The sequence below is a fragment of the Lonchura striata genome, chromosome 38 (genome assembly GCF_046129695.1).
Source record: "Lonchura striata isolate bLonStr1 chromosome 38, bLonStr1.mat, whole genome shotgun sequence".
Lineage (NCBI taxonomy): Eukaryota > Metazoa > Chordata > Aves > Passeriformes > Estrildidae > Lonchura > Lonchura striata.
The window spans coordinates 2,412,152-2,439,880 of record NC_134640.1 but is presented as its reverse complement, the minus strand read 5'-3'; the positions used below and the strand labels follow the sequence as shown (position 1 = coordinate 2,439,880).

At 47.7% G+C, this 27,729-nt stretch overlaps 1 protein-coding gene across 1 annotated transcript; it reads left to right on the top strand.

Annotated features, from left to right (window-relative positions):
* The first annotated feature begins 648 nt into the window (after positions 1-648).
* On the top strand, positions 649-27,230 carry PRPF31 (pre-mRNA processing factor 31). Its single transcript, XM_077789870.1, is given in 14 exon segments — positions 649-1,485; positions 3,135-3,195; positions 4,195-4,278; positions 5,161-5,258; positions 6,986-7,092; positions 8,595-8,764; positions 15,345-15,502; positions 17,267-17,356; positions 18,780-18,907; positions 19,837-19,909; positions 25,257-25,292; positions 25,294-25,386; positions 25,470-25,568; positions 27,066-27,230. Coding segments are annotated over 14 exon segments (1,503 nt in total). The 5' UTR covers positions 649-1,308; the 3' UTR covers positions 27,195-27,230.
* The last annotated feature ends 499 nt before the right edge of the window (positions 27,231-27,729 follow it).

The following is a 27,729-nucleotide window of genomic DNA, read 5'->3' as shown; positions in this document are numbered from 1 at the left end:
AGTTTGAGGAGAATTTTGGGAATTTTGGGGGGAATTTTGGGGAAATTGGGGGAATTTTGGGGAAATTGGGGGAATTTTGGGGAAATTGGGGGAATTTGAGGGGAATTTTTGGGGAATTTGGGGGAATTGGGGAAATTTGGGAATTCTGGGGAATTTTGGCAGAATTTGGGGGAATTTTGGGGAATTTGGGGAATTTTAGGGGAATTTGGGGAATTTTGGGGGAATTTGGGGAGAATTTGAAAGAATTTGGGTAATTTGGGGGCAATTTGGGGGGAATTTTGAGGAGAATTTGGGGAATTTTGGGAGAAATTCTGGGGAATTTGGGAGAAATTTTGGGGGAATTTTGGGAGATTCGGTGGAAAGTTGAGGGACGGGGTGGGGGAGGGGCTGCTCCCAGTGCTCCCAGTTCATCCCAGTTTGGGGCCGCCTCTGACTGGGAGGCGCCTCTGCTCTGTTCCCAGTTCATCCCAGTTTGATCCCAGTTCAGCCCAGTGCTCCCAGTCCCCCTTTAACCCCTCCCAGTTCCCCCCCAGTCCCTCCCAGTTTGATCCCAGTTCCCCTTTAACCCTTCCCAGTGCTTCCAGTTCCCTCCCAGTTCCCTCCCAGTCCCTCCCAGTCCCTCCCAGTTTGATCCCAGTCCTTCCCAGTCCCTCCCAGTTCCCCTTTAACCCTTCCCAGTAACCCCCAGTTCTCTCCCAGTTCCCCCCAGTCCCTCCCAGTACTTCCAGTCGCTCCCAGTGCCCCCAGTCTCCACTCCCAGTTCCCTCCCAGTTCCCCTTTAACCCCTCCCAGTTCCCTCCCAGTTCCCTCCCAGTCCATCCCAGTTCCCTCCTAGTTCCCTCCCAGTTCCCCTTTAACCCCTCCCAGTCCGTCCCAGTTTGATCCCAGTCCCTCCCAGTCCCTCCCAGTCTATTCCCAGTTTATCCCAGTCCCTCCCAGTCCCCTTTTAACCCCTCCCAGTCCCTCCCAGTTCCTCCCAGTCCCTCCCAGTTTGATCCCAGTTTGATCCCAGTCCCTCCCAGTCCCTCCCAGTTTGATCCCAGTCCCTCCCAGTCCGTCCCAGTCCCTCCCAGTTTGATCCCAGTCCCTCCCAGTTTATCCCAGTTTATTCCCAGTTCCTCCCAGTCCCTCCCAGTTTATCCCAGTTTATTCCCAGTTCCTCCCAGTCCCTCCCAGTTTGATCCCAGTCCCTCCCAGTTTGATCCCAGTCCCTCCCAGTTTGATCCCAGTCCCTCCCAGTCCCTCCCAGTTTATCCCAGTTTATTCCCAGTTTATCCCAGTCCCTCCCAGTCCGTCCCAGTCGGGGCCATGTCCCTGGCCGAGGAGCTGCTGGCGGACCTGGAGGAGGCGGCGGGGGAGGAGGAGGAGGAGGCCGAAGGCTCCGAGGGGGGGGAGGGGCCCCCGATCGAGGAGGTTCGGGAGGAGCCGGAGCCGGAGGGCGGCGACAGCGTCCGGAGCATCGCCAAACTGTGGGGGTCCCGAGGGGTGAGGCGGCCCAAAATTACCCAAAATATCCCCAAAATTACCCCAAAAACATCCCAAAAATATCCCCAAAATATCCCCAAAATATCACCAAAGTATCCCCAAAATTATCCCAAAATTATCCCAAAATATTCCCAAATCAGCGTCCGGAGCATCGCCAAGCTCTGGGGGTCCCGAGGGGTGAGGCGGCCCAAAATTACCCAAAATATCCCCAAAATTACCCCAAAAACATCCCAAAAATATCCCCAAAATATCCACAAAATATCACCAAAGTATCCCCAAAATTATCCCAAAATTATCCCAAAATATTCCCAAATCAGCGTCCGGAGCATCGCCAAACTCTGGGGGTCCCGAGGGGTGAGGCGGCCCAAAATATCCCCAAAAACATCCCAAAAATATCCTGAAATTATCCCCAAAATATCCACAAAATATCCACAAAATATCCTGAAATTATCCCAAAATATTCCCAAATCAGCATCCGGAGCATCGCCAAGCTCTGGGGGTCCCGAGGGGTGAGGCGGCCCAAAATTACCCAAAAACATCCCAAAAATATCCCAAAAATATCCTGAAATTATCCCCAAAATATCACCAAAGTATCCCCAAAATTACCCCAAAATTATCCCAAAATATTCCCAAATCAGCGTCCGGAGCATCGCCAAACTGTGGGGGTCCCGAGGGGTGAGGCGGCCCAAAATATCCCCAAAAACACCCCAAAAATATCCCAAAAATATCCCAAAAATATCCCAAAAATATCACCAAAGTATCCCCAAAATATCACCAAAGTATCCCCAAAATTATCCCAAAATATTCCCAAATCAGCGTCCGGAGCATCGCCAAACTCTGGGGGTCCCGAGCGGTGAGGCGGCCCAAAATTACCCAAAATATCCCCAAAAACATCCCAAAAATATCCCAAAAATATCCCCAAAATATCCTGAAATTGTCCCCAAAATTACCCCAAAATGTTCCCAAAATTATCCCAAAATATTCCCAAATCAGCGTCCGGAGCATCGCCAAACTGTGGGGGTCCCGAGGGGTGAGGCGGCCCAAAATTACCCAAAATTACCCCAAAATTATCCCAAAATATCCCCAAAAATATCCGGAAATTATACCAAAATTATCCCCAAATTACCCTGGAATTATTACAAAAATATCCCAAAAATATCCCAAAAATATCCTGAAATTATCTCAGAAATCCATCAAGTAAATCCCAAATAAATCCCCAAAATTTCCAAATAAATCCCAAAAATCCCCAAATAAATCCAGAGAAAATCCCCAAAAATCCCCAAAAAAATCCCAAAAAAATCCCCAAAAATCTCCCAAAAAACCCAAATAAATCCCCAAAATCCTCAGATAAATCCCAAATAAATCCAAAAAAATCCCCAAAAATCCCCCAAGAAACCCAAATAAATCCCCAATAATTCCCAAAAATCCCCCAAATTCCCAAAAATTCCCCAAAAATCCCCAAATAAATCCCCCAAATCCTCAGATAAATCCCAAATAAATCCAAAAAAATCCCCCAAAAAATCCCCCAAAATCCCCCCAAAAACCCAAATAAATCCCAAATAAATCCCAGAAATCTCCAAAAATTCCCAAAAATTCCCGAAAATTCCCCAAAATCCCCAAATCCCCCAAATCCGTCTGTTTTCCCGCAGTTTGCCGAGATCATGCAGAAGATCGAGGAATACATCGGGAAGCAGCCGCGGGCGGCCGAAGGTGACCCAAAATCCCAAAAATCCCCAAAATCCGGGATCCCAAATCCCCAAAATCCCAAAAATCCCCAAAATCCGGGATCCCAAATCCCAAAAATCCCCAAATCCCAAAAAGCCGGGATCCCAAATCCCAAAAATCCCAAAAATCCCCAAAATCCCAAAAATCTGGAATCCCAAATCCCAAAAATCCCAAAATTCCAAAAAGCCGGGATCCCAAATCCCAAAAATCCCAAAAATCCGGGATCCCAAATCCCAAAAATCCCAAAATTCCAAAAATCCGGGATCCCAAATCCCAAAAATCCCAAAAATCCCCAAAATCCCCAAAATCCGGGATCCCAAATCCCAAAAATCCCAAAATCCCCAAAATCCGGCATCCCAAAAATCCCAAAATCCCAAAATCCCCAAAATCCCAAAAATCCGGGATCCCAAAAATCCCCAAAATCCGGCATCCCAAATCCCAAAATCCCCAAAAATCCGGGATCCCAAATCCCAAAAATCCCCAAAATCCCAAAAATCCGGGATCCCAAATCCCAAAAATCCCAAATCCCAAAAATCCAGGATCCCAAATCCCAAAACCCCCAAAATCCCAAAAACCCCAAAATCCCAAAAACCCCAAAAATTTGGGATCCCAAACCTCTGAGTCCCACTTTTTTTGGTAATTTGGGGGAATTTTGGGGGATTTTGGGGAATTTTGGGTCAATTTTTTGGGAGTTCTGGGTGGATTTTTGGGAATTCCGGCCGGATTTGGGAATTTGGAGGTTTCCCGCTGGAATTTTGGGTGGATTTTGGGATTTTCTGCTGGAATTTTGGGTGGATTTCCCCGTTTTCGGGCAGTTTTGGGTCCCTTGTTTAGTGGGATTTTTGGGGTTTCCTGCTGGGATTTTTGGGGTTTCCTGCTGGAATTTTTGGGGTTTCCTGCTGGAATTTTTGGGAATTCTGGCCGGATTTGGGAATTTGGAATTTCCCGCTGGAATTTTGGGTGGATTTCCCCGTTTTTGGGCAGTTTTGGGGCCGGTGGAGGCGGCGCCCGAGTACCGGGTGATCGTGGACGCCAACAACCTGACGGTGGAGATCGAGAACGAGCTCAGTGAGCGCCGGGAATTCCGGGAATTCCGGGAATTTCGGGAATTCTGGGGGGATCTGGGGGGAGATTTGAGTGGATTTGGAGGGATTTGGGGGGATTTTGGGGGGATTTTGGGGAGATTTCGGTGCAGATTTGAGTGGATTTGGGGGGTTTTGAGTGGATTTGGGGGGATTGTGGGGAATTTTGGAGAATTTTGGGGATTTGGGGGGATTTTGGGGGATTTAGGGGGGAGTTTGGGAAGATTTGGGGGAGATTTGGGGGGATTTTGGTGGAATTTGGGAGATTTCGGTGCAGATTTGAGTGGATTTGGGGGAATTTTGGGGAATTTTGGGGAATTTGGGGGGATTTGGGTGGATTTTGGGGGGATTTTTGGAAGATTTGGGGGAGATTTGGGGGGATTTTGAGGATTTTGGGAGGATTTTGGGCATTTTGGGGAATTTTGGGGGGATTTATGGGGATTTTGGAGGGATTTTGGGTATTTTGGGGGATTTTGGGCATTTCGGGGAATTTTGGGGGAATTTGGGGGAATTTTGGGGGGATTTGGGGAGATTTTGGGGGGATTTAGGGGGATTTTGGGGATTTGGGGGGATTTTAAGGGATTTTAGAGTGATTTTGGGGGGATTTTGAGGGATTTCAGGGGGAATTTTGGGGGGATTTTGGGCATTTCGGGGAATTTTGGGGGGATTTTGGGGAGCATTTGGGAATTTGGGGGGATTTTGGGGAGATTTGAGTGGAATTTGGGGGGATTCGGGGGGATTTTGGGGTATTTTAGAGTGATTTTGAGGGATTTTGGGGGGAATTTTGGGGGGATTTTGGGGAATTTGGGGGGATTTGGGGACTTTTGGGAATTTTGGGATCTGATTTGGGATTTTTGGGCTCCCCCAGACATCATCCACAAATTCATCCGGGACAAATATTCCAAACGTTTCCCGGAGTTGGAGTCGCTGGTGCCCAACGCGCTCGATTACATCCGCACCGTCAAGGTGGGCCCCAAAAACCCCCAAAATTACCCCAAAACCAGCCAAAATAACCCAAAATTACCCAAAAATCTGCTGGGGAAACCAAAAATAACCCAAAACCACCCAAAACAACCGAAAACCAGCCCAAAAATCACCAGAAACACCCAAAAAACCCCAAAAACAGCCTGAAAGCCCCCAAAATTACCCAAAAACAGCCAAAATAACCCAAAATAACCCAAAAATAACCCAAAACCACCAAAATTACCCAAAAACAGCCCCAAAATCACCAGAAACACCCAAAAAACCCCAAAACCAGCCAGAAAACACCCAAAATTACCCCAAAACAGCCAAAATAACCCAAAATAACCCAAAAATAACCCAAAACCACCAAAATTACCCAAAAACAGCCAAAATAACCCAAAATAACCCAAAAATCTGCTGGGGAAACCAAAAATAACCCAAAACCCCCAAAATTACCCCAAAACAGCCAAAATAACCCAAAATAACCCAAAAATCTGCTGGGGAAACCAAAAATAACCCAAAACCCCCCAAAATAACCCCAAAACAGCCAAAATAACTCAAAATAACCCAAAAATCTGCTGGGGAAACCAAAAATAACCCAAAACCCCCAAAATAACCCAAAACCAGCCCCAAAAATCACCAAAACACCCAAAATAACCCAAAATAACCCAAAAATCCCCAAAATAACCCAAAATAATTCAAAACCAGCCCAAAAATCACCCAAAACTGCCCAAAAATCCCCAAAATAACCCAAAACCAGCAAAAATAACCCAAAATTACCCAAAAATCCCCCAAATAAGCCCAAAATCCCCCAGGGAACCCAAAATTTTTGCTCCTTTTTTTTGGATTTTTGGGTGGTTTTCGATTTTTTTGCATTTTTTTTGCTTTTTTTTGGGCTTTTTGGGTGTTTTATAATTTTTTTTTTTTATTTTTGGGCTTTTTTCGTATTTTTGTCCAATTTTTTTGCTTTTTTTTTTATTTTTGGGTGGTGTTTCAATTTTTTTCACTTTTTTTAGGGGGATTCTTGGGAGTTTTTGATTCAATTTTTCCCCTTTTTTTTTTTGCTTTTTTTGGGGATTTTTGGGTGATTTTTTTGTTCAATTTTTTTCCCTTTTTTTTTTTTTTGCTCATTTTTGGGTTTTTTATTCTTCAATTTTCCCCCTTTTTTTTTGCTTATTTTTGGGATTTTTGGTTGGTTTTTTGTTCATTTTTTTCCCTTTTTTTGGTGATTTTTGGGTGTTTTTTCCTCATTTCCCCCCCCTTTTCTTTTCCTGTTTTTTGGGATTTTTTTTGTGTTTTTTATTCAATTTTTCCCCTTTTTTTCCCGCTTTTTTTTTGGAATTTTTTGGGTGTCTTTTCCTCATTTCCCCCCTTTTTTTTGCTTTTTTTTGGGATTTTTTGATTGGTTTTTTGTTCAATTTTTCCCCTTTTTTTTGGTGATTTTTGGGTGTTTTTTCCTCATTTCCCCCCCTTTTTCTTTGCTGTTTTTTGCTGATTTTCGGGTGTTTTTTCCTCATTTCCCCCCCTTTTTTTCCCCTTTTTTTTGGTGATTTTCGGGTGTCTTTTCCTCATTTCCCCCCCTTTTTTTTGGCTGTTTTTTGGGATTTTTGGGTCTTTTTTCCTCATTTCCCCCCGTTTTTTTTGGCCGTTTTTTGGGATTTTTGGGGCGACTCGATGCCGCCTTCCGGCGCGCGGCGAGCCGGGCGCCGATTTTGGGGTGAATTTGGCAGGAATTGGGCAATTCCCTGGACAAGTGCAAGAACAACGAGAACGTGCAGCAGATCCTGACCAACGCCACCATCATGGTGGTCAGCGTCACGGCCTCCACCACGCAGGGGTGCGGAATTTGGGATTTTGGGAGAATTTGGGGGGATTTGGGGGATTTGGGGGGGATTTGGGGATTTGGGGGGATTTGGGGGATTTTGGGGAGTTTGGGGGGATTTGGGGGGATTTGGGGGGATTTGGGGGGATTTGGGGGATTTGGGGGGTTTGGGGGATTTGGGGGATTTTGGGGATTTGGGGGATTTGGGGGAATTTGGGGGGATTTGGGGGAATTTGGGGGGATTTGGGGGGTTTGGGGGGTTTGGGGGGTTTGGGGGATTTGGGGGATTTGGGGGGTTTTGGGGGATTTTGGGGAGTTTGGGGGATTTGGGGGATTTGGGGAAATTAGGGGGATTTTGGGGGGTTTGGGGGGGATTTGGGGAGTTTGGGGGATTTTGGGGGATTTGGGGAGTTTGGGGAAAATTTGGGGGAATTTGAGGGATTTTGGGGGATTTGGGGGATTTCGGGGGGATTGGGGGATTTTGGGGATTTGGGGGGGTTTTGGGGATTTGGGGGATTTGGGGGATTTTAGGGGATTTGGGGAGATTTTGGGGAAAATTTGGGGGAGTTTGGGGAGAATTTGGGGGATTTTGGGAAAATTTGGGGGATTTGGGGGAGTTTGGGGGGATTTGGGGAAAATTTGGGGGATTTGGGGAAAATTTGGGGGATTTGGGGAAAATTTGGGGGATTTCGGGGGGATTTTGGGGGATTTGGGGAAAATTTGGGGGATTTTGGGGAGGTTTTGGGGGGATTTGGGGAGAATTTGGGGGAGTTTGGGGGTTTTTGGGGAAAATTTGGGGGATTTTTGGGAGGTTTTGGGGGGATTTGGGGAAAATTTGGGCACTTTGGGGGGATTTGGGGGTTTTGGGGTTTTCGGGGTGTTTTCTTTGGGGTTTTTGGGGGTGTTTTTGGGGGTGTTTATTGGGGTGTTTTTTTTTGGTTTTTGGGGGTTTTTTTTGGGTTTTTGGGTGTTTTTTGCAGTTTCTGGGTGGTTTTTTCTGCAGTTTTTTTTTGGGTTCTCCCTGCTAAATTTGGGTGTATTTTTGGGGTGTTTTTGGGCTCGCCATGATGAATTTTGGGGGGTTTTGGGGTTTTCGGGGTGTTTTCTTTGGGGTTTTTGGGGGTGTTTTTTGGGGTTTTTTTTTGGGGTTTTTTTTGGGTTTTTGAGGGTATTTTTTGGGGGTGTTTTTTTTGGTTTTTGGGGGGTTTTTTTTGGGTTTTTTTGGGTGTTTTTTGCGGTTTCTAGGTGGTTTTTTCTGCAGTTTTTTTTTGGGCTATCCCTGCTGAATTTGGGTGTATTTTTGGGGTGTTTTTGGGCTCGCCGTGATGAATTTTGGGGGGTTTTGGGGTTTTTGTGGCTGTTTTCTTTGGGGTTTTTGGGGGTGTTTTTTGGGGTTTTTGGGGTGTTTTTTGTGGTTTCTGGGTGGTTTTTTTTGCGGTTTTTTTTTGGGCTATCCCTGCTAAATTTGGGTGTATTTTTGGGGTGTTTTTGATGAATTTTGGGGGGTTTTGGGGCAGGCAGCAGCTGTCGGAGGAGGAGCTGGGGCGCATCGAGGACGCGTGCGACATGGCGCTGGCGCTGAGCGGCGCCAAGCTGCGCATCCACGAGTACGTCGAGTCCCGCATGTCCTTCATCGCCCCCAACCTCTCCCTCATCCTCGGGGCTTCCACAGCTGCAAAGATCATGGGTGAGAAACCAAAAAAACCCAAAAAAACCCCAAAAAAATCCCAAAATCCCCGCGAAAATGGGACTAAAATAGCCTAAAACACGCCAAAACCGCCCCAAAACCGAGTCCCGCATGTCCTTCATCGCCCCCAACCTCTCCCTCATCCTCGGGGCTTCCACGGCCGCCAAGATCATGGGTGAGAAACCAAAAAAACCCAAAAAACCCCGAAAAAATCCCAAAATCCCCGCGAAAACGGGACTAAAATAGCCAAAAATGCCAAAAAACGCCCCAAAATCACCCCAAAACTGAGTCCTGCATGTCCTTCATCGCCCCCAACCTCTCCCTCATCCTCGGGGCTTCCACAGCTGCCAAGATCATGGGTGAGAAACCAAAAAAACCCAAAAAAACCCAAAAAAACCCCAAAAAAATCCCAAAATCCCCGCGAAAACGGGACTAGAATAGCCAAAAATGTCAAAAAACACCCAAAAATGAGTCCCCGTGTCCTTCATCGCCCCCAACCTCTCCCTCATCCTCGGCGCCTCCACGGCCGCCAAGATCATGGGTGAGGAACCCAAAATTCCCCAAAAATCCCAAAAAAAATCCCAAAATCCCCGCGAAAACGGGACTAAAATAGCCAAAAAAACCCCAAAACTGCCCCAAAACCGAGTCCCGCATGTCCTTCATCGCCCCCAACCTCTCCCTCATCCTCGGGGCTTCCACGGCTGCCAAGATCATGGGTGAGAAACCAAAAAAACCCAAAAAAACCCAAAAAAATCCCAAAGTCCCCGTGAAAATGGCACTAAAATAGCCTAAAACACACTAAAAATACGCCAAAACCGCCCCAAAACCGAGTCCTGCATGTCCTTCATCGCCCCCAACCTCTCCCTCATCCTCGGGGCCTCCACGGCTGCCAAGATCATGGGTGAGAAACCCAAAAAACCCAAAAAACCCAAAAAAAATCCCAAAAAAATCCCAAAATCCCCGCGAAAACGGGACTAGAATAGCCAAAAATGTCAAAAAACACCCAAAAATGAGTCCCCGTGTCCTTCATCGCCCCCAACCTCTTCCTCATCCTCGGCACCTCCACGGCCGCCAAGATCATGGGTGAGAAACCCAAAAAAACCCAAAAATCCCCAAAAAAATCCCAAAATCCCCACGAAAACGGGACTAAAATAGCCAAAAATGCCAAAAAACACCCAAAAATGAGTCCCGCATGTCCTTCATCGCCCCCAACCTCTCCCTCATCCTCGGGGCCTCCACGGCCGCCAAGATCATGGGTGAGGAACCCAAAAAAACCCAAAAAAACCCAAAAAAAACCCAAAAAAATCCCAAAATCCCCGCGAAAACGGGACTAAAATAGCCAAAAATGTCCCAAAAACACCCAAAAATGAGTCCCCGTGTCCTTCATCGTCCCCAACCTCTCCCTCATCCTCGGCGCCTCCACGGCTGCCAAGATCATGGGTGAGAAACCAAAAAAACCCAAAAAACCCAAAAAAAATCCCAAAATCCCCACGAAAATGGCACTAAAATAGCCAAAAATGTCAAAAAATGAACCAAAAATGCCAAAAAACACCCAAAAATGAGTCCCCGTGTCCTTCATCGCCCCCAACCTCTCCCTCATCCTCGGCGCCTCCACGGCTGCCAAGATCATGGGTGAGAAACCAAAAAAACCCAAAAAAACCCAAAAAAGTCCCAAAAAAATCCCAAAATCCCTGCGAAAATGGGACTAAAATAGCCAAAAATGCCAAAAAACGGGCCAAAAATGAGTCCCGCATGTCCTTCATCGCCCCCAACCTCTCCCTCATCCTCGGGGCCTCCACGGCTGCCAAGATCATGGGTGAGAAACCAAAAAAACCAAAAAAACCCCAAAAAAATCCCAAAATCCCCGCGAAAATGGGACTAAAATAGCCAAAAATGCCAAAAAACGGGCCAAAAATGAGTCCCGCATGTCCTTCATCACCCCCAACCTCTCCCTCATCCTCGGCGCCTCCACGGCTGCCAAGATCATGGGTGAGAAACCAAAAAAACCCAAAAAACCCCAAAAAAATCCCAAAATCCCCGCGAAAACGGGACTAGAATAGCCAAAAACACACTAAAAATACGTCAAAACCGCCCCAAAACCGAGTCCCCGTGTCCTTCATCGCCCCCAACCTCTCCCTCATCCTCGGGGCCTCCACAGCTGCCAAGATCATGGGTGAGAAACCAAAAAAACCCAAAAAAACCCCAAAAAAATCCCAAAATCCCCGCGAAAACGGGACTAAAATAGCCAAAAATGCCAAAAAACACCCAAAAACACCCAAAACCGAGTCCCGCATGTCCTTCATTGCCCCCAACCTCTCCCTCATCCTCGGCGCCTCCACGGCCGCCAAGATCATGGGTGAGAAACCCAAAAAACCCAAAAAATCCAAAAAAAATCCCAAAAAAATCCCAAAATCCCCGCGAAAATGGCACTAAAATAGCCTAAAACACACTAAAAATATGCCAAAACCGCCCCAAAACCGAGTCCTGCATGTCCTTCATCACCCCCAACCTCTCCCTCATCCTCGGGGCCTCCACGGCTGCCAAGATCATGGGTGAGAAACCAAAAAAACCCAAAAAAACCCCAAAAAAATCCCAAAATCCCCGCGAAAATGGCACTAAAATAGCCTAAAACACGCCAAAACCGCCCCAAAACCGAGTCCCGCATGTCCTTCATCGCCCCCAACCTCTCCCTCATCCTCGGGGCCTCCACGGCTGCCAAGATCATGGGTGAGGAACCAAAAAAAACCAAAAATCCCCAAAAAAATCCCAAAAAAATCCCAAAATCCCCCCGAAAACGGGACTAGAATAGCCAAAAACACACTAAAAATACGCCAAAACCGCCCCAAAACCGAGTCCCGCATGTCCTTCATCGCCCCCAACCTCTCCCTCATCCTCGGCGCCTCCACGGCCGCCAAGATCATGGGTGAGAAACCAAAAAAACCCAAAAAAACCCCAAAAAAATCCCAAAATCCCTGCGAAAACGGGACTAAAATAGCCAAAAATGTCAAAAAACGGGCCAAAAATGAGTCCCCGTGTCCTTCATCGCCCCCAACCTCTCCCTCATCCACGGCGCCTCCACGGCCGCCAAGATCATGGGTGAGGAACCCAAAATTCTCCAAAAATCCCCAAAAAAATCCCAAAATCCCCGCGAAAACGGGACTAAAATAGCCAAAAATATCAAAAAACGGGCCAAAACCGAGTCCCGCATGTCCTTCATCGCCCCCAACCTCTCCCTCATCCTCGGCGCCTCCACGGCTGCCAAGATCATGGGTGAGAAACCAAAAAAACCCAAAAGTCCCAAAAAAATCCCAAAATCCCCGCGAAAACGGGACTAAAATAGCCAAAAATATCAAAAAATGAACCAAAAATGTCCCAAAAAGACCCAAAAATGAGTCCCCGTGTCCTTCATCGCCCCCAACCTCTTCCTCATCCTCGGGGCCTCCACGGCCGCCAAGATCATGGGTGAGAAACCCAAAAAAACCCAAAAAACCCCAAAAAAATCCCAAAAAAACTCTAAAAATTGCCCAAAAATCCCCCAAATAAACCCCAAAAAATCCCCCAAAATCACCAAAAATGCCACAAAAAAAAAAATCTCAAGAACCCCCTAAAAAGTCCCAAAAAACCTCAAGAATCCTCCAATAAAAAAGTCCAAAAAATCACCCAAAATTCCCCCCCAAAAAAATGTAAAAATCCCTTCAAAAATCCCCCCCAAAAAACCCCAAAAGAATCGCCCAAAATCACCCCAAAAAATCCCAAAAAAACCCCAAAAACTCCTGAGAATTCCCCCCCAGAAAACCCAAAAATCCCCCCAAAAAAACCCAAAAAATCCCCCCAAAAAAACCTCAAAAATCCCAAAAAAACTCCAAAAATCCCTCCCAAAAAACCCAAAAAATCCCCCCAAAAAAACCTCAAAAATCCCAAAAAAACTCCAAAAACTCCAAAAATCCCTCCCAAAAAACCGAAAAAATCCCCCCAAAAAACCCCCAAAAAATCCCAAAACCCCCCCAAAAAAATCTGCCCCAAAACCAAAAGAAAATTCCCAAAAATCCCCCCAAAAACCCCAGAAATTCCCCAAAAAACACAAAAAACCACAAAAATCCGAATTTTAGGGTTTTTTGGGGTATTTTTGGGGTATTTTTGGGGGGTTTTTGGTATTTTTGGGATTTTTTTGGGTATTTCAGGGTTATTTTTGGGGTATTTTTGGGTTATTTCAGGGTTATTTTTGGGGTATTTTTGGGGTTTTTTGGGGGGGTATTTTTGGCGTATTTTTAGGGTTTTTTGGGGGTATTTTAAGGCATTTTTGGGGTGTTTTTTTTGGGTATTTTAGGGCTATTTTTGGGATATTTTACAACTATTTTGGGGGTGTTTTAGGATTATTTTGGGAGTATTTTTGGGGACATTTTCTGGGGTATTTTAGGGTTATTTTGGGTGTATTTTGGGGATATTTTTGGGGTATTTTTGGGATATTTTGGGGTGCTTTAGGATTATTTTTTGGGGTAGTTCTGGGTTGTTTTTGGGTTATTTTTGGGGGTCTTTTTGGGATGTTTCAGGGCTATTTTTGGGGTGTTTTTCGGTTATTTTTGGAGTAAACTTGAGCTCATTTTGGGGTATTTTTGGGGCGTTTCGGGGTTATTTTTGGGGCGTTTCGGGGTTATTTTTGGGGGGATTTTTGAGGCATTTTTTGGGGCACTTCAGGGGTATTTTTGGGCTGTTTTTGGGCTATTTTGGGCTATTTTTGGGCTATTTTTGGGCTATTTTTGGGCTATTTTGGGATATTTTTGGGCTATTTTGGGATATTTTTGGTTCGTTCCCAGGCGTGGCCGGGGGTCTGACCCCGCAGTGACTCCAGGCTGGTTTTGGGGTATTTTTGGGATATTTTGGGATATTTTTGCGCTATTTTGGGATATTTTTGGGTGTGTTCCAGGCGTCACTGGGGGTCTCACGCCGCAGTGATTCCAGGCTGGTTTTGGGCTATTTTTGGGATATTTTTGGGCTATTTTGGGATATTTTTGGTTCATTTTTAGGCGTGGCCGGGGGTCTCACCCCGCAGTGATTCCAGGCTGGTTTTGGGCTATTTTTGGGCTATTTTGGGATATTTTTGGGCTATTTTGGGATATTTTTGGGTGTGTTCCAGGCGTGGCCGGGGGCCTGATGCTGCAGTGATTCTGGGCTGGTTTTGGGCTATTTTTGGGCTATTTTTGGGCTATTTTGGGATCTTTTTGGTTCATTTCCAGGCGTGGCCAGGGGCCTGATGCTGCAGTGATTCCGGGCTGGTTTTGGGCTATTTTTGGGCTATTTTGGGATATTTTTGGTTCATTTTTAGACGTCACCAGGGGCTTGACCCCGCAGTGATTCCGGGCTGGTTTTGGGCTATTTTTGGGCTATTTTGGGATATTTTTGGGCTATTTTTGGGATATTTTGGGATGTGTTCCAGGCGTGGCCGGGGGTCTGACCCCGCAGTGATTCCGGGCTGGTTTTGGGCTATTTTTGGGCTATTTTGGGATATTTTTGGTTCATTTTTAGACGTCACCAGGGGCTTGACCCCGCAGTGATTCCGGGCTGTTTTTGGGCTGTTTTTGGGCTATTTTTGGGATATTTTTGGGCTATTTTGGGATATTTTTGGTTCGTTCCCAGGCGTGGCCGGGGGCCTGACCCCGCAGTGATTCCAGGCTGTTTTTGGGCTATTTTTGGGCTATTTTGGGATATTTTTGGGTGTGTTCCAGGCGTGGCCGGGGGTCTCACCCCGCAGTAATTCCAGGCTGGTTTTGGGCTATTTTTGGGCTATTTTGGGGCTGTTTTTGGGCTATTTTGGGATATTTTTGGGTGTGTTCCAGGCGTGGCCCGGGGCCTGATGCTGCAGTGATTCCGGGCTGATTTTGGGATATTTTTGGGCTATTTTGGGCTATTTTTGGGTGTGTTCCAGGCGTGGCCGGGGGTCTGACCCTGCAGTGATTCCGGGCTGTTTTTGGGCTATTTTTGGGCTATTTTGGGATATTTTTGGTTCATTTTTAGACGTCACTGGGGGCTTGACCCCGCAGTGATTCCCGGCTGTTTTTGGGCTATTTTTGGGCTATTTTGGGATATTTTTGGGTGTGTTCCAGGCGTGGCCGGGGGCCTGATGCTGCAGTGATTCTGGGCTGGTTTTGGGCTATTTTTGGGCTATTTTGGGATATTTTTGGTTTGTTTCCAGGCGTGGCCGGGGGCCTGATGCTGCAGTGATTCCGGGCTGTTTTTGGGCTATTTTTGGAATATTTTGGGATATTTTTGGTTCGTTTCCAGGCGTGGCCGGGGGTCTGACCCCACAGTGATTCTGGGCTGGTTTTGGGGTATTTTTGGGCTATTTTGGGATATTTTTGGTTCGTTTCCAGGCGTCACCGGGGGCTTGACTCCTCAGTGATTCCGGGCTGTTTTTGGGCTGTTTTTGGGCTGTTTTTGGGCTGTTTTTGGGCTGTTTTTGGGCTGTTTTGGGATCTTTTTGGTTCGTTTCCAGGCGTGGCCGGGGGTGTGACCCCGCAGTGATTCCGGGCTGGTTTTGGGCTATTTTTGGGGTATTTTTGGGATATTTTTGGGTGTGTTCCAGGCGTGGCCGGGGGTCTGACGCCGCTGTCCAAGCTGCCCGCCTGTAACATCCTCCTGCTGGGCGCCCAGCGCCGAACGCTCTCGGGCTTCTCCTCCACCTCCGTGCTGCCCCACACCGGCTTCATCTACCACAGCGACATCGTGCAGTCCCTGCCGCCCGTGAGTGCCCAAAACACCCCAAAATCACCCCAAAAATACCCCAAAATCATCCCAAAATCCACAGTGACATCGTGCAGTCCCTGCCGCCCGTGAGTGCCCAAAATCATCCCAAAATCACCCCAAAATCACCCCAAAAATACCCCAAAATCATCCCAAAAATATCCCAAAATCATCCCAAAAATACCCCCAAAATACCCCAAAATCATCACAAAAATCATCCCAAAATCATCCCAAAAATATCCCAAAAATACCCCCAAAATCATCCCAAAAATCATCCCAAAAATACCCCCAAAACACCCCAAAAATACCCCCAAAATCATCCCAAAAATATCCCAAAAATACCCCAAAATCATCCCAAAATCACCCCAAAAATACCCCAAAAATATCCCAAAAATACCCCAAAATCATCCCAAAATCCACAGCGACATCGTGCAGTCCCTGCCGCCCGTGAGTGCCCAAAACACCCCAAAATCACCCCAAAATCATGCCAAAAATATCCCAAAAATACCCCCAAAATCATCCCAAAAATATCCCAAAATCATCACAAAAATACCCCAAAGTCATCCCAAATGCCACAGCGACATCGTGCAGTCCCTGCCGCCCGTGAGTGCCCAAAATACCCAAAAAATACCCCAAAATCATGCCAAAAATACCCCAAAATCCACAGCGACATCGTGCAGTCCCTGCCGCCCGTGAGTGCCCAAAATCATCCCAAAATCACCCCAAAATCATCTCAAAAATCACCCCAAAATCCACAGCGACATCGTGCAGTCCCTGCCGCCCGTGAGTGCCCAAAACACCCAAAAAATACCCCAAAATCACCCCAAAAATATCCCAAAATCCACAGCGACATCGTGCAGTCCCTGCCGCCCGTGAGTGCCCAAAACACCCCCAAATCCCCAAAATCCCCCAAAATCCCCAAAATCCCCCAAATCCCCCCAAATCCCCCAAATCCCCCCAAAATCCCCAAAATCCCCCAAATCCCCCAAAATCCCCAAATCCCCCCAAAATCCCCCAAATCCCCCCAAAATCCCCCAAATCCCCCAAATCCCCCAAATCCCCAAAATCCCCAAATCCCCCCAAAATCCCCCAAATCCCCCCAAAATCCCCCAAAATCCCCCAAATCCCCCAAAATCCCCAAATCCCCCCAAAATCCCCCAAATCCCCCCAAAATCCCCCAAAATCCCCCAAAATCCCCAAATCCCCCCAAAATCCCCCAAATCCCCCCAAAATCCCCCAAAATCCCCCAAATCCCCCAAAATCCCCAAATCCCCCCAAAATCCCCCAAATCCCCCCAAAATCCCCCAAATCCCCCAAATCCCCCAAATCCCCCAAATCCCCCAAATCCCCCAAATCCCCCAAAATCCCCAAAATCCCCCAAAATCCCCCCAAATCCCCCAAAATCCCCCCCAAAATCCCCCAAAATCCCCCAAAATTCCCCCAAATCCCCCAAAATCCCCCAAAATCCCCCAAAATCCCCCCAAAATCCCCCCAAATCCCCCAAAATCCCCCAAATCCCCCAAATCCCCCCAAAATCTCCCCCCAAATCCCCAAAATCCCCCAAATCCCCCAAATCCCAAAAATCCCCCAAAATGCCCCAAATCCCCCAAATCCCCCAAATCCCCAAAATCCCCAAAATCCCCCAAATCCCCAAAATCCCCCCAAAATCCCCCAAAATCCCCAAAATCCCCCAAATCCCCCAAAATCCCCCCAAAATCCCCAAAATCCCCCAAAATCCCCCAAATCCCCCCAATCCCTCTCCAGGACCTGCGCAGGAAGGCCGCTCGGCTGGTGGCCGCCAAGTGCACGCTGGCGGCGCGGGTGGACAGCTTCCACGAGAGCCAGGACGGCAAGGTGACCCCAAAAATTCCCAAAAACACCCCAAAAATTCGGGCATTCCATCAGAACTTTGGGAATTCACCCAAAATTTTGGGAATTGGCGCGAAATTTTGGGAATTTTGGGGGTTCCAGGTGGGGTGCGAGCTGAAGGAGGAGATCGAGCGCAAGTTCGACAAGTGGCAGGAGCCCCTAAAATCACCCAAAAAATCCCCAAAAATTCCCAAAAATCACCCAAAATTTTCGGGATTCCATCAGAACTTTGGGAATTCCACCAAAATTTTGGGAATTGGCCCGAAATTTTGGGAATTTTGGGGGTTCCAGGTGGGCTACGAGCTGAAGGAGGAGATCGAGCACAAGTTCGACAAGTGGCAGGAGCCCCTGAAATTCCCACTAAAAATCCCCCAAAAAAACCCCAAAAATTCCCAAAAATCACCCAAAATTTTGGGGATTCCGTCAGAACTTTGGGAATTCCCCCAAATTCTGGGAATTGCCCCGAAATTTTGGGAATTTTGGGGATTTCCAGGTGGGGTGCGAGCTGAAGGAGGAGATCAAGCACAAGTTCGACAAGTGGCAGGAGCCCCTAAACTCCCCCCAAAAACCACCCCAAAAAGCCCCAAAAATCCCCCAAAATTTTGGGAATTGCCCTGAAATTTTGGGAATTGGCCCAAAACTTTGGGAATTACCCCAGAATTCCCAAAATTTTGGGTTTTTGCAGATGGGCTACGAGCTGAAGGAGGAGATCGAGCGCAAGTTCGACAAGTGGCAGGAGCCTCTAAAATCACCCCAAAAATCCCCAAAAATCACCCAAAATCCCCCCAAAACCACCCAAAATTTTGGGAATTGCCTCAGAAATTTCGGGAATTGCCCCGAAATTTTGGAAATTCCCAAATTTGCAGGTGGGCTACGAGCTGAAGGAGGAGATCGAGCGCAAGTTCGACAAGTGGCAGGAGCCCCTAAAATCACCCAAAAAATCCCCAAAAATCACCCAAAATCCCCCCAAAACCACCCAGAATTTTGGGAATTGCCTCAGAAATTTCGGGAATTGCCCCGAAATTTTGGAAATTCCCAAATTTGCAGGTGGGCTACGAGCTGAAGGAGGAGATCGAGCGCAAGTTCGACAAGTGGCAGGAGCCCCAAAAATCACCCAAAAATTCCCCAAAAATCACCCAAAATCCCCCCAAAACCACCCAGAATTTTGGGAATTGCCTCAGAAATTTTGGGAATTGCCCCGAAATTTTGGAAATTCCCAAATTTGCAGGTGGGCTACGAGCTGAAGGAGGAGATCGAGCGCAAGTTCGACAAGTGGCAGGAGCCCCAAAAATCACCCAAAAAATCCCCAAAAATCACCCAAAATCCCCCAAAACCACCCAGAATTTTGGGAATTGCCTCAGAAATTTTGGGAATTGCCCCGAAATTTTGGAAATTCCCAAATTTGCAGGTGGGCTACGAGCTGAAGGAGGAGATCGAGCGCAAGTTCGACAAGTGGCAGGAGCCGCCCCCGGTCAAGCAGGTGAAGCCGCTGCCGGCGCCGCTGGACGGGCAGAGGAAGAAGAGGGGGGGCCGGCGGTGAGTTAATTAGCGCTAATTAGCCCTAATTAGCCTCAATTAGTCCGTAATTAGCCCCTAATGAGTCCCTGATTGGCTCCTGGTTAGTGAACGGGTGGAGGCTCCTGGTGACTCCCAGGTCCGGCCTGGTCGCGCCCCTGGTTCAGCTGTAATTAGCGCACTAATGAAGGGCTAATTAAGGCCTAATTAATATCTGATTGACCCCTAATTAGTCCCCAGTTAAGATTTAGTTAGTCCCTGATTAGAGCTTTATGAATTCCGGATTAATTCCTAATTAATCCCCAATTAAGACCTAAATAGTTCATGATTAAACCCTAACTAATCCCCAATTAAGCACTCATTAATCCCTGATTAAACCCTAATTAATCCCCACTTAAGCCCTCATTAATCCCTGATTAAACCCTAATTAACTCGCAATTAAGCGTTAATTAATCCCTGATTAACGCCTAGTTAATCCGCCATTAGGACATAATAGTTCCTGATTAGACCCTAATTAATCCCCTGATTAACCCCTAATTAATCCTCAATTAAGGCTTAATTAGTCCCTGATTAACCACTAATTAAACCCTAATTAAGACCTAATTAATCCCTGATTAACCAGTGAACTTGAAATCAATCTCAGTTAACCCCTTAATTATCTCCCAATTAACCTCCAATCAACCCCCTTAATTACCTCCCAATTAACCCCCAATTGACCCCTTAATTGCTCTCCAATTAACACCCAATCAACCCCTTAATTACTCCCAAATTAACCCCCAATCAACCCCTTAATTACCCCAAATTAAGCCCCACTTAACCCCTTAATTGATCCCCAATTAACCCCCAATTAACCTCTTAATTACCCCCAATTAACACATCCCCCCCCTCCCCCTGCAATCAACCCCTAAATCCCTCCTAATTAACCCCTAATTAGTCCCTAATTAATGCAGCTACCGGAAGATGAAGGAGCGCCTGGGGCTGACGGAGATCCGCAAACAGGCCAACAGGATGAGTTTTGGGGAGGTAATTAACCCTAATTAACGCTAATTAATCCCCCAAATCTCCGTTTTGACCTTCCTGGGACCCCAAATCCCTTTTCCCCTCATTTTTCCCCTTTTAAAATTGTATTTAACCCAAATTTTCCTCACTAAATCCCATATTAACCCCCCAATCTCGTTCTTTTCTGTTTTTTACAATATTTTTCCTATTTTTACCTATTTTTATCTATTTTTATTTATTTTTATCTTTCTTGATCAATTTTTTAATGTTTTTAACCCAGTTTTTCCCCTCAGACTGAGGAAGAGGCCTGGACCACCTGGGGCTCCTAAACCTCATTTTCCCCTCTTTAACCCAAATTTTTCTCATTAAATCCCATTTTAATATTCCCAAATCCCATTATTTTATCTCTTTTTACCCATTTTTTCCTATTTTTGCCTCTTTTTCTCATTTTTAACCCCATTTTCCCCTCAGATCAAGGGAGGCCTACCAGGAAAACCCGGGCTTCGGCCTGGGATACATGGGACCCAAAAATGCCATTTTCCCCTTTTAATCCCAATTTTTATCACTAAAACCCATTTTAACCTTCTCAAAACCCATTTTATTCAATTTTTAACCCCAAAATCCCATTTTTCACTCATTTTTTTCCCTTTTTTCCCATTTTTAACCCCATTTTCCCCTCAGATCAAGGGAGGCCTACAGGAAAACCCGGGCTTCAGCCTGGGCCACCTGGGGCCCAAAAATGCCATTTTTCCCCCTTTAATCCCAATTTTTATCACTAAACCCCATTTTAACCCCCCCAGATCTTATTATTTTACCGATTTTTATGTATTTTTGCCTCTTTTTCTCATTTTAATCTTATTTTCCCCTCAGATCAAGGAAGGCCTACCAGGAAAACCTGGGCTTCGGCCTGGGCCACCTGGGACCCAAAAATCCCATTTTTGCCCCTTTAATCCCAATTTTTATCACTAAAACCCATTTTAACTCCCCTATATCTTGTTATTTTACCTATTTTTATGTATTTTTGCCTCTTTTTCACATTTTTAACCCCATTTTCCCCTCAGATCAAGGAGGGCACCTACCAGGAAAACCTGGGCTTCAGCCTGGGACCCTTAAATCCAATTTTCCTTCCTTTAATCCATTTTAAACCCCAGAATCTCATTTTTTACCCTTTTAACCCCTGCAAATCCTATTTTATAATTTTTTTCCCGTTTTTCCCACTTTTAACCCCATTTTCCCCCCAGATCAAGGAGGATGCCTACCAGGAGGACCTGGGCTTCAGCCTGGGACCCTTAAATCCCATTTTAACCCCATTTTAACCCCCTAAAATCCATTTTAACCCGCCAAAATCCCATTTTAACCCCATTTTAACCCCAAAATCCCATTTTTCACCCATTTTTTCCCATTTTCCCATTTTTCACCCCGTTTTCCCCCTCAGATCGAGGAGGACGCCTACCAGGAGGACCTGGGCTTCAGCTTGGGACCCTTAAATCCCATTTTAACCCCCCAAAATCCCAATTTCCCCCCCTTTAACTCCATTTTCCCCCCCAAAAATCATATTTTATATTTTTTTTTCCCGTTTTCCCCGTTTTTCACCCCGTTTTCCCCCCAGATCAAGTAGGACGCCTACCAGGAGGACCTGGCTTCAGCCTGGGACCCTTAAATCCCATTTTCCCCCTTTTAACCCCCTAAAATCCCATTTTAACCCCCCAAAATCCCATTTTAACCCCATTTTAACCCCCAAAATCCCATTTTTCCCATTTTTCCCCATTTTCCCATTTTCCCCGTTTTTCCCCCTCAGATCGAGGAGGACGCCTACCAGGAGGACCTGGGCTTCAGCCTGGGACCCTTAAATCCCATTTTCCCCCTTTTAACCCCATTTTAACCCCCTAAAATCCCATTTTTTTGCCCTTTTAACCCACCAAAATCATATTTTATATATTTTTTTTTCCCGTTTTCCCCGTTTTTCACCCCGTTTTCCCCCTCAGATCGAGGAGGACGCCTACCAGGAGGACCTGGGCTTCAGCCTGGGACCCTTAAATCCCATTTTAACCCCCCAAAGTCCCAATTTTCCCCCCTTTAACTCCATTTTTTCCCCCCAAAATCATATTTTATATATTTTTTTTCCCGTTTTCCCCGTTTTTCACCCCGTTTCCCCCTCAGGTCGAGGAGGACGCCTACCAGGAGGACCTGGGCTTCAGCCTGGGACTCTTAAATCCCATTTTAACCCCATTTTAACCCCCTAAAATCCCATTTTAACCCGCTAAAATCCCATTTTAACCCCATTTTAACCCCCCAAATCCCATTTTTCACCCATTTTTCCCATTTCCCCATTTTTCACCCCGTTTCCCCCCAGATCAAGTAGGACACCTACCAGGAGGACCTGGGCTTCAGCCTGGGACCCTTAAATCCCATTTTAACCCCCCAAAATCCCAATTTTCCCCCCTTTAACTCCATTTTTTCCCCCCAAATCATATTTTATATAATTTTTTTTCCTATTTTCCCCGTTTTTCACCCCATTTTCCCCCTCAGATCGAGGAGGACGCCTACCAGGAGGACCTGGGCTTCAGCCTGGGACCCTTAAATCCCATTTTCCCCCTTTTAACCCCATTTTAACCCCTAAAATCTCATTTTTTACCCTTTTAACCCACCAAAATCATATTTTATATATTTTTTTTTCCCGTTTTCCCCGTTTTTCACCCCGTTTTCCCCCTCAGATCGAGGAGGTCGCCTACCAGGAGGACCTGGGCTTCAGCCTGGGACCCTTAAATCCCATTTTAACCCCATTTTAACCCCCTAAAATCCCATTTTAACCCGCCAAAATCCCATTTTAACCCCATTTTAACCCCCAAAATCCCATTTTTCACCCATTTTTCCCATTTTCCCCATTTTTCACCCCGTTTTCCCCCTCAGATCAAGTAGGACACCTACCAGGAGGACCTGGGCTTCAGCCTGGGACCCTTAAATCCCATTTTAACCCCATTTTAACCCCCTAAAATCTCATTTTTTGCCCTTTTAACCCACCAAAATCATATTTTATATATTTTTTTTCCCGTTTTCCCCGTTTTTCACCCCGTTTTCCCCCTCAGATCGAGGAGGACGCCTACCAGGAGGACCTGGGCTTCAGCCTGGGACCCTTAAATCCCATTTTAACCCCATTTTAACCCCCCAAAATCCCATTTTAACCCATTTTAACCCCCAAAATCCCATTTTTCACCCATTTTTTCCCGTTTTCCCCATTTTTCACCCCATTTTTTCTCCCTCAGATCGAGGAGGACGCCTACCAGGAGGACCTGGGCTTCAGCCTGGGACTCTTAAATCCCATTTTAACCCCATTTTAACCCCCAAAATCCCATTTTTCACCCATTTTTTCCCATTTTCCCCATTTTTCACCCCATTTTTTCTCCCTCAGATCGAGGAGGACGCCTACCAGGAGGACCTGGGCTTCAGCCTGGGACCCTTAAATCCCATTTTAACCCGCCAAAATCCCATTTTAACCCCATTTTAACCCCCAAAATCCCATTTTTCACCCATTTTTCCCCGTTTTCCCCATTTTTCACCCCGTTTTCCCCCTCAGATCGAGGAGGACGCCTACCAGGAGGACCTGGGCTTCAGCCTGGGACCCTTAAATCCCATTTTAACCCCATTTTAACCCCCTAAAATCTCATTTTTTGCCCTTTTAACCCACCAAAATCATATTTTATATATTTTTTTTTCCCGTTTTCCCCGTTTTTCACCCCGTTTTCCCCTCAGATCGAGGAGGACGCCTACCAGGAGGACCTGGGCTTCAGCCTGGGACCCTTAAATCCCATTTTAACCCCATTTTACCCCCTAAAATCCCATTTTAACCCCCCAAATCCCATTTTAACCCCATTTTAACCCCCAAAATCCCATTTTTCACCCATTTTTTCCCATTTTCCCCGTTTTTCACCCCGTTTTCCCCCCAGATCAAGTAGGACGCCTACCAGGAGGACCTGGGCTTCAGCCTGGGACCCTTAAATCCCATTTTAACCCCATTTTAACCCCCCAAAATCCCATTTTAACCCCATTTTAACCCCCAAAATCCCATTTTTCACCCGTTTTTTTCCCGTTTTCCCCGTTTTTCACCCCGTTTTCCTCCTCAGATCGAGGAGGACGCCTACCAGGAGGACCTGGGCTTCAGCCTGGGACCCTTAAATCCATTTTCCCCCTTTTAACCCCATTTTAACCCCTAAAATCTCATTTTTTGCCTTTTAACCCACCAAAATCATATTTTATATATTTTTTTTTCCCGTTTTCCCCGTTTTTTCACCCCGTTTTTCCCCCTCAGATCGAGGAGGACGCCTACCAGGAGGATCTGGGCTTCAGCCTGGGCCACCTGGGGCTCCTAAATCCCCTTTTAACCTTCTAAAATCCCATTTTAACCCCATTTTAACCCCCAAAATCCCATTTTTCCACCCATTTTTTCCCGTTTTCCCCATTTTTCACCCCGTTTTCCCCCTCAGATCGAGGAGGACGCCTACCAGGAGGACCTGGGCTTCAGCCTGGGACCCTTAAATCCCATTTTAACCCCCCAAAATCCCATTTTAACCCCATTTTAACCCCCAAAATCCCATTTTTCACCCATTTTTTTCCCGTTTTCCCCATTTTTCACCACGTTTTTCCCCCTCAGATCGAGGAGGACGCCTACCAGGAGGACCTGGGCTTCAGCCTGGGACCCTTAAATCCCATTTTAACCCCATTTTAACCCCCTAAAATCTCATTTTTTGCCCTTTTAACCCACCAAAATCATATTTTATATATTTTTTTTTCCTGTTTCCCCATTTTTCACCCGTTTTCCCCCTCAGATCGAGGAGGACGACCTACCAGGAGGACCTGGGCTTCAGCCTGGGACCCTTAAATCCCATTTTAACCCCATTTTAACCCCCCAAAATCTCATTTTAACCCCCCAAAATCCCATTTTAACCCCATTTAAACCCCAAAATCCCATTTTAACCCCATTTTTTCCCATTTTCCCCATTTTTCACCCCGTTTTCTCCCTCAGATCGAGGAGGTCGCCTACCAGGAGGACTGGGCTTCAGCCTGGGACCCTTAAATCCCATTTTAACCCCCCAAAATCCCAATTTCCCCCCCTTTAACTCCATTTTCCCCCCCAGAATCATATTTTATATTTTTTTTCCCGTTTTCCCCGTTTTTCACCCTGTTTTTCCCCCTCAGACGAGGAGGACGCCTACCAGGAGGACCTGGGCTTCAGCCTGGGACCCTTAAATCCCATTTTAACCCCATTTTAACCCCCCAAAATCCCATTTTTACCCTTTTAACCCCCCAAATCATATTTTTATATATTTTTTTTCCCGTTTTTCCCCATTTTTCACCCCATTTTTTTCCCCCTCAGATCGAGGAGGACGCCTACCAGGAGGACCTGGGCTTCAAGCCTGGGCCACCTGGGCAAGGCGGGCAGCGGCCGCGTGCGCCAGACCCAGGTCAACGAGGCCACCAAGGCTCGGATCAGCAAAACCCTGCAGGTGCCTGACCCCCCCCCACGCCGGGGCTGTAATTAGCGGTAATTAGCGGTAATTAGCGTCGTTAACCCCTAACGAACCCGCAGAGGACGCTGCAGAAGCAGAGCGTGGTGTACGGCGGCAAATCCACCATCCGCGACCGCAGCTCGGGCACCGCCTCCAGCGTGGCCTTCACCCCCCTGCAGGTGGGATTGGGGGGGTTTGGGGGGGTTTGGGGGGGTTTGGGGGGGGTTTGGGGGGGTTGGGGGGGATTTGGGGGGATTTGGGGGATTTGGGGGGGATTTGGGGGGGATTTGGGGGGTCCTGGGGGGTTTTGGGGGGGATTGGGGGGATTTGGGGGAATTTGGGGGGTCCTGGGGGGGTTTGGGGGGTCCTGGGGGGGATTTGGGGGGGTTTGGGGGGATTTGGGGGGGATTTGGGGGGATTTGGGGGGTCCTGGGGGGGTTTGGGGGGGATTTGGGGGGGGTTCTGGGGGGGTTTTAGAGGGGTTTGGGGGGGTTTTGGGGGGGTCTTAGAGGGGTTTGGGGGGGTTTGGGGGGGTCTTAGAGGGGTTTGGGGGGGATTAATGGGAGTTAAGGGGGGATTTGGGGGGTCCTGGGGGGATTTGGGGGGATTTGGGGGGTCCTGGGGGGTCCTGGGGGGGTTTGGGGGGTCCAGAGGGGATTCCGGGGGGTCCTGGGGGGGGATTTGGGGGGGTTTGAGGGGTCTGGGGGGGTTTGGGGGGTTCTGGGGGGGATTTGGGGGGTCCTGGGGGGATTGGGGGGTCCTGGGGGGGTTTGGGGGGGTCTTAGAGGGGTTTGGGGGGGATTAATGGGAGTTAAGGGGGGATTTGGGGGAGTCCTGGGGGGGTTTGGGGGTGTTGGGGAGGATTTGGGGGTCCAGAGGGGATTTGGGGGGTCCTGGGGGGGATTTGGGGGGGTTTGAGGGGTCTGGGGGGAATTTGGGGGTCCTTGGGGGGGTTTGGGGGGTCCTGGGGGCTTTGGGGGGATTTGGGGGGGTTTGGGGGGGTCTTAGAGGGGTTTGGGGGGATTAAAGGGGGATTTAGGGGGGATTTGGGGGATCCTGTGGGGGATTTGGGGGGGTTTGGGGGGTCTGGGGGGGATTTGGGGGGTTCTGGGGGGGGTTTGGGGGGTCCTGGGTGGGATTGGGGGGGTCTTAGAGGGGTTTGGGGGGATTAAAGGGGGATTTAGGGGGGATTTTGGGGGTCCTGGGGGGGATTTGGGGGGTCCTGGGGGGTTTGGGGGGATTTGGGGGGGGTTGGGGGGGTCTTAGAGGGGTTTGGGGGGATTAAAGGGGGATTTAGGGGGGATTTTGGGGGGTCCTGGGGGGATTTGGGGGTCCTGGGGGGATTTTGGGGGGGTTTGGGGGGTCCTAGGGGGATTTTGGGGAGATTTGGGGGGTCCTGGGGCAGATTTGGGGGTCCTGGGGGGGTTTGGGGGGTCCTGGGTGGGATTTGGGGGTCCTGGGTGGGATTTGGGGGGTCCTGGGTGGGATTTTGGGGAATTTTGGAGGATCTTGCATGGACCCAGAACCTCCCAAAACGAACCCGGAACCCTCCAATTCTTTCCTGAAAACCCCAAATTTTTTCATGGCACCCCCCAACATTTTTTTTCTGGGACCCCAAAATTTTTTCGGGACCCCCCAAATTTTTTCGGGAACCCCAAAATTTGGCCTCCCCGCAGGGTTTGGAGATCGTGAACCCGCAGGCGGCCGAGAAGAAAGTGGCCGAGGCCAACCAGAAATATTTCTCCAGCATGGCCGAGTTCCTCAAGGTCAAGGGCGAGAAAAGCGGGGAGCCCACCCCCCCCTGAGCCCCAAAATCCCCCCAAAATCCCCCCAAAATTTTGGGGGAACCCCAAAATCCCCGGGGACCCCAAAATCCCCCACCCTCGCTTCCATTCTTCCCTTTTTACCCGTTATAATTTGAATTTTTGGGGAATTTTTGGGGTTTTTTGAGCTCAAAGGGGACAAATTTGGGGTCCCCACCCCCCTGAACCCCAAAAACCCCCCAAAATTTTGGGGAACCCCAAAATTCCTGGGGAACCCCAAAATCCCCCATCCCCGCTTCACTCCTTCTCTTTTTACCCATTATAATTTGAATTTTTGGGGAATTTTTGGGGAGTTTTTGGGGGTCCTCAAACTCAAGGGTGACAAATTTGGGGACCCCACCCCCCTGAGCCCCAAAATCCCCCCAAAATCCCCCCAAAATCCCCCCAAAATTTTGGGGGAATCCCAAAATCCCCGGGGACCCCAAAATCCCCCACCCTCGCTTCCATTCTTCCCTTTTTACCCGTTATAATTTGAATTTTTGGGGAATTTTTGGGGTTTTTTGAGCTCAAAGGGGAC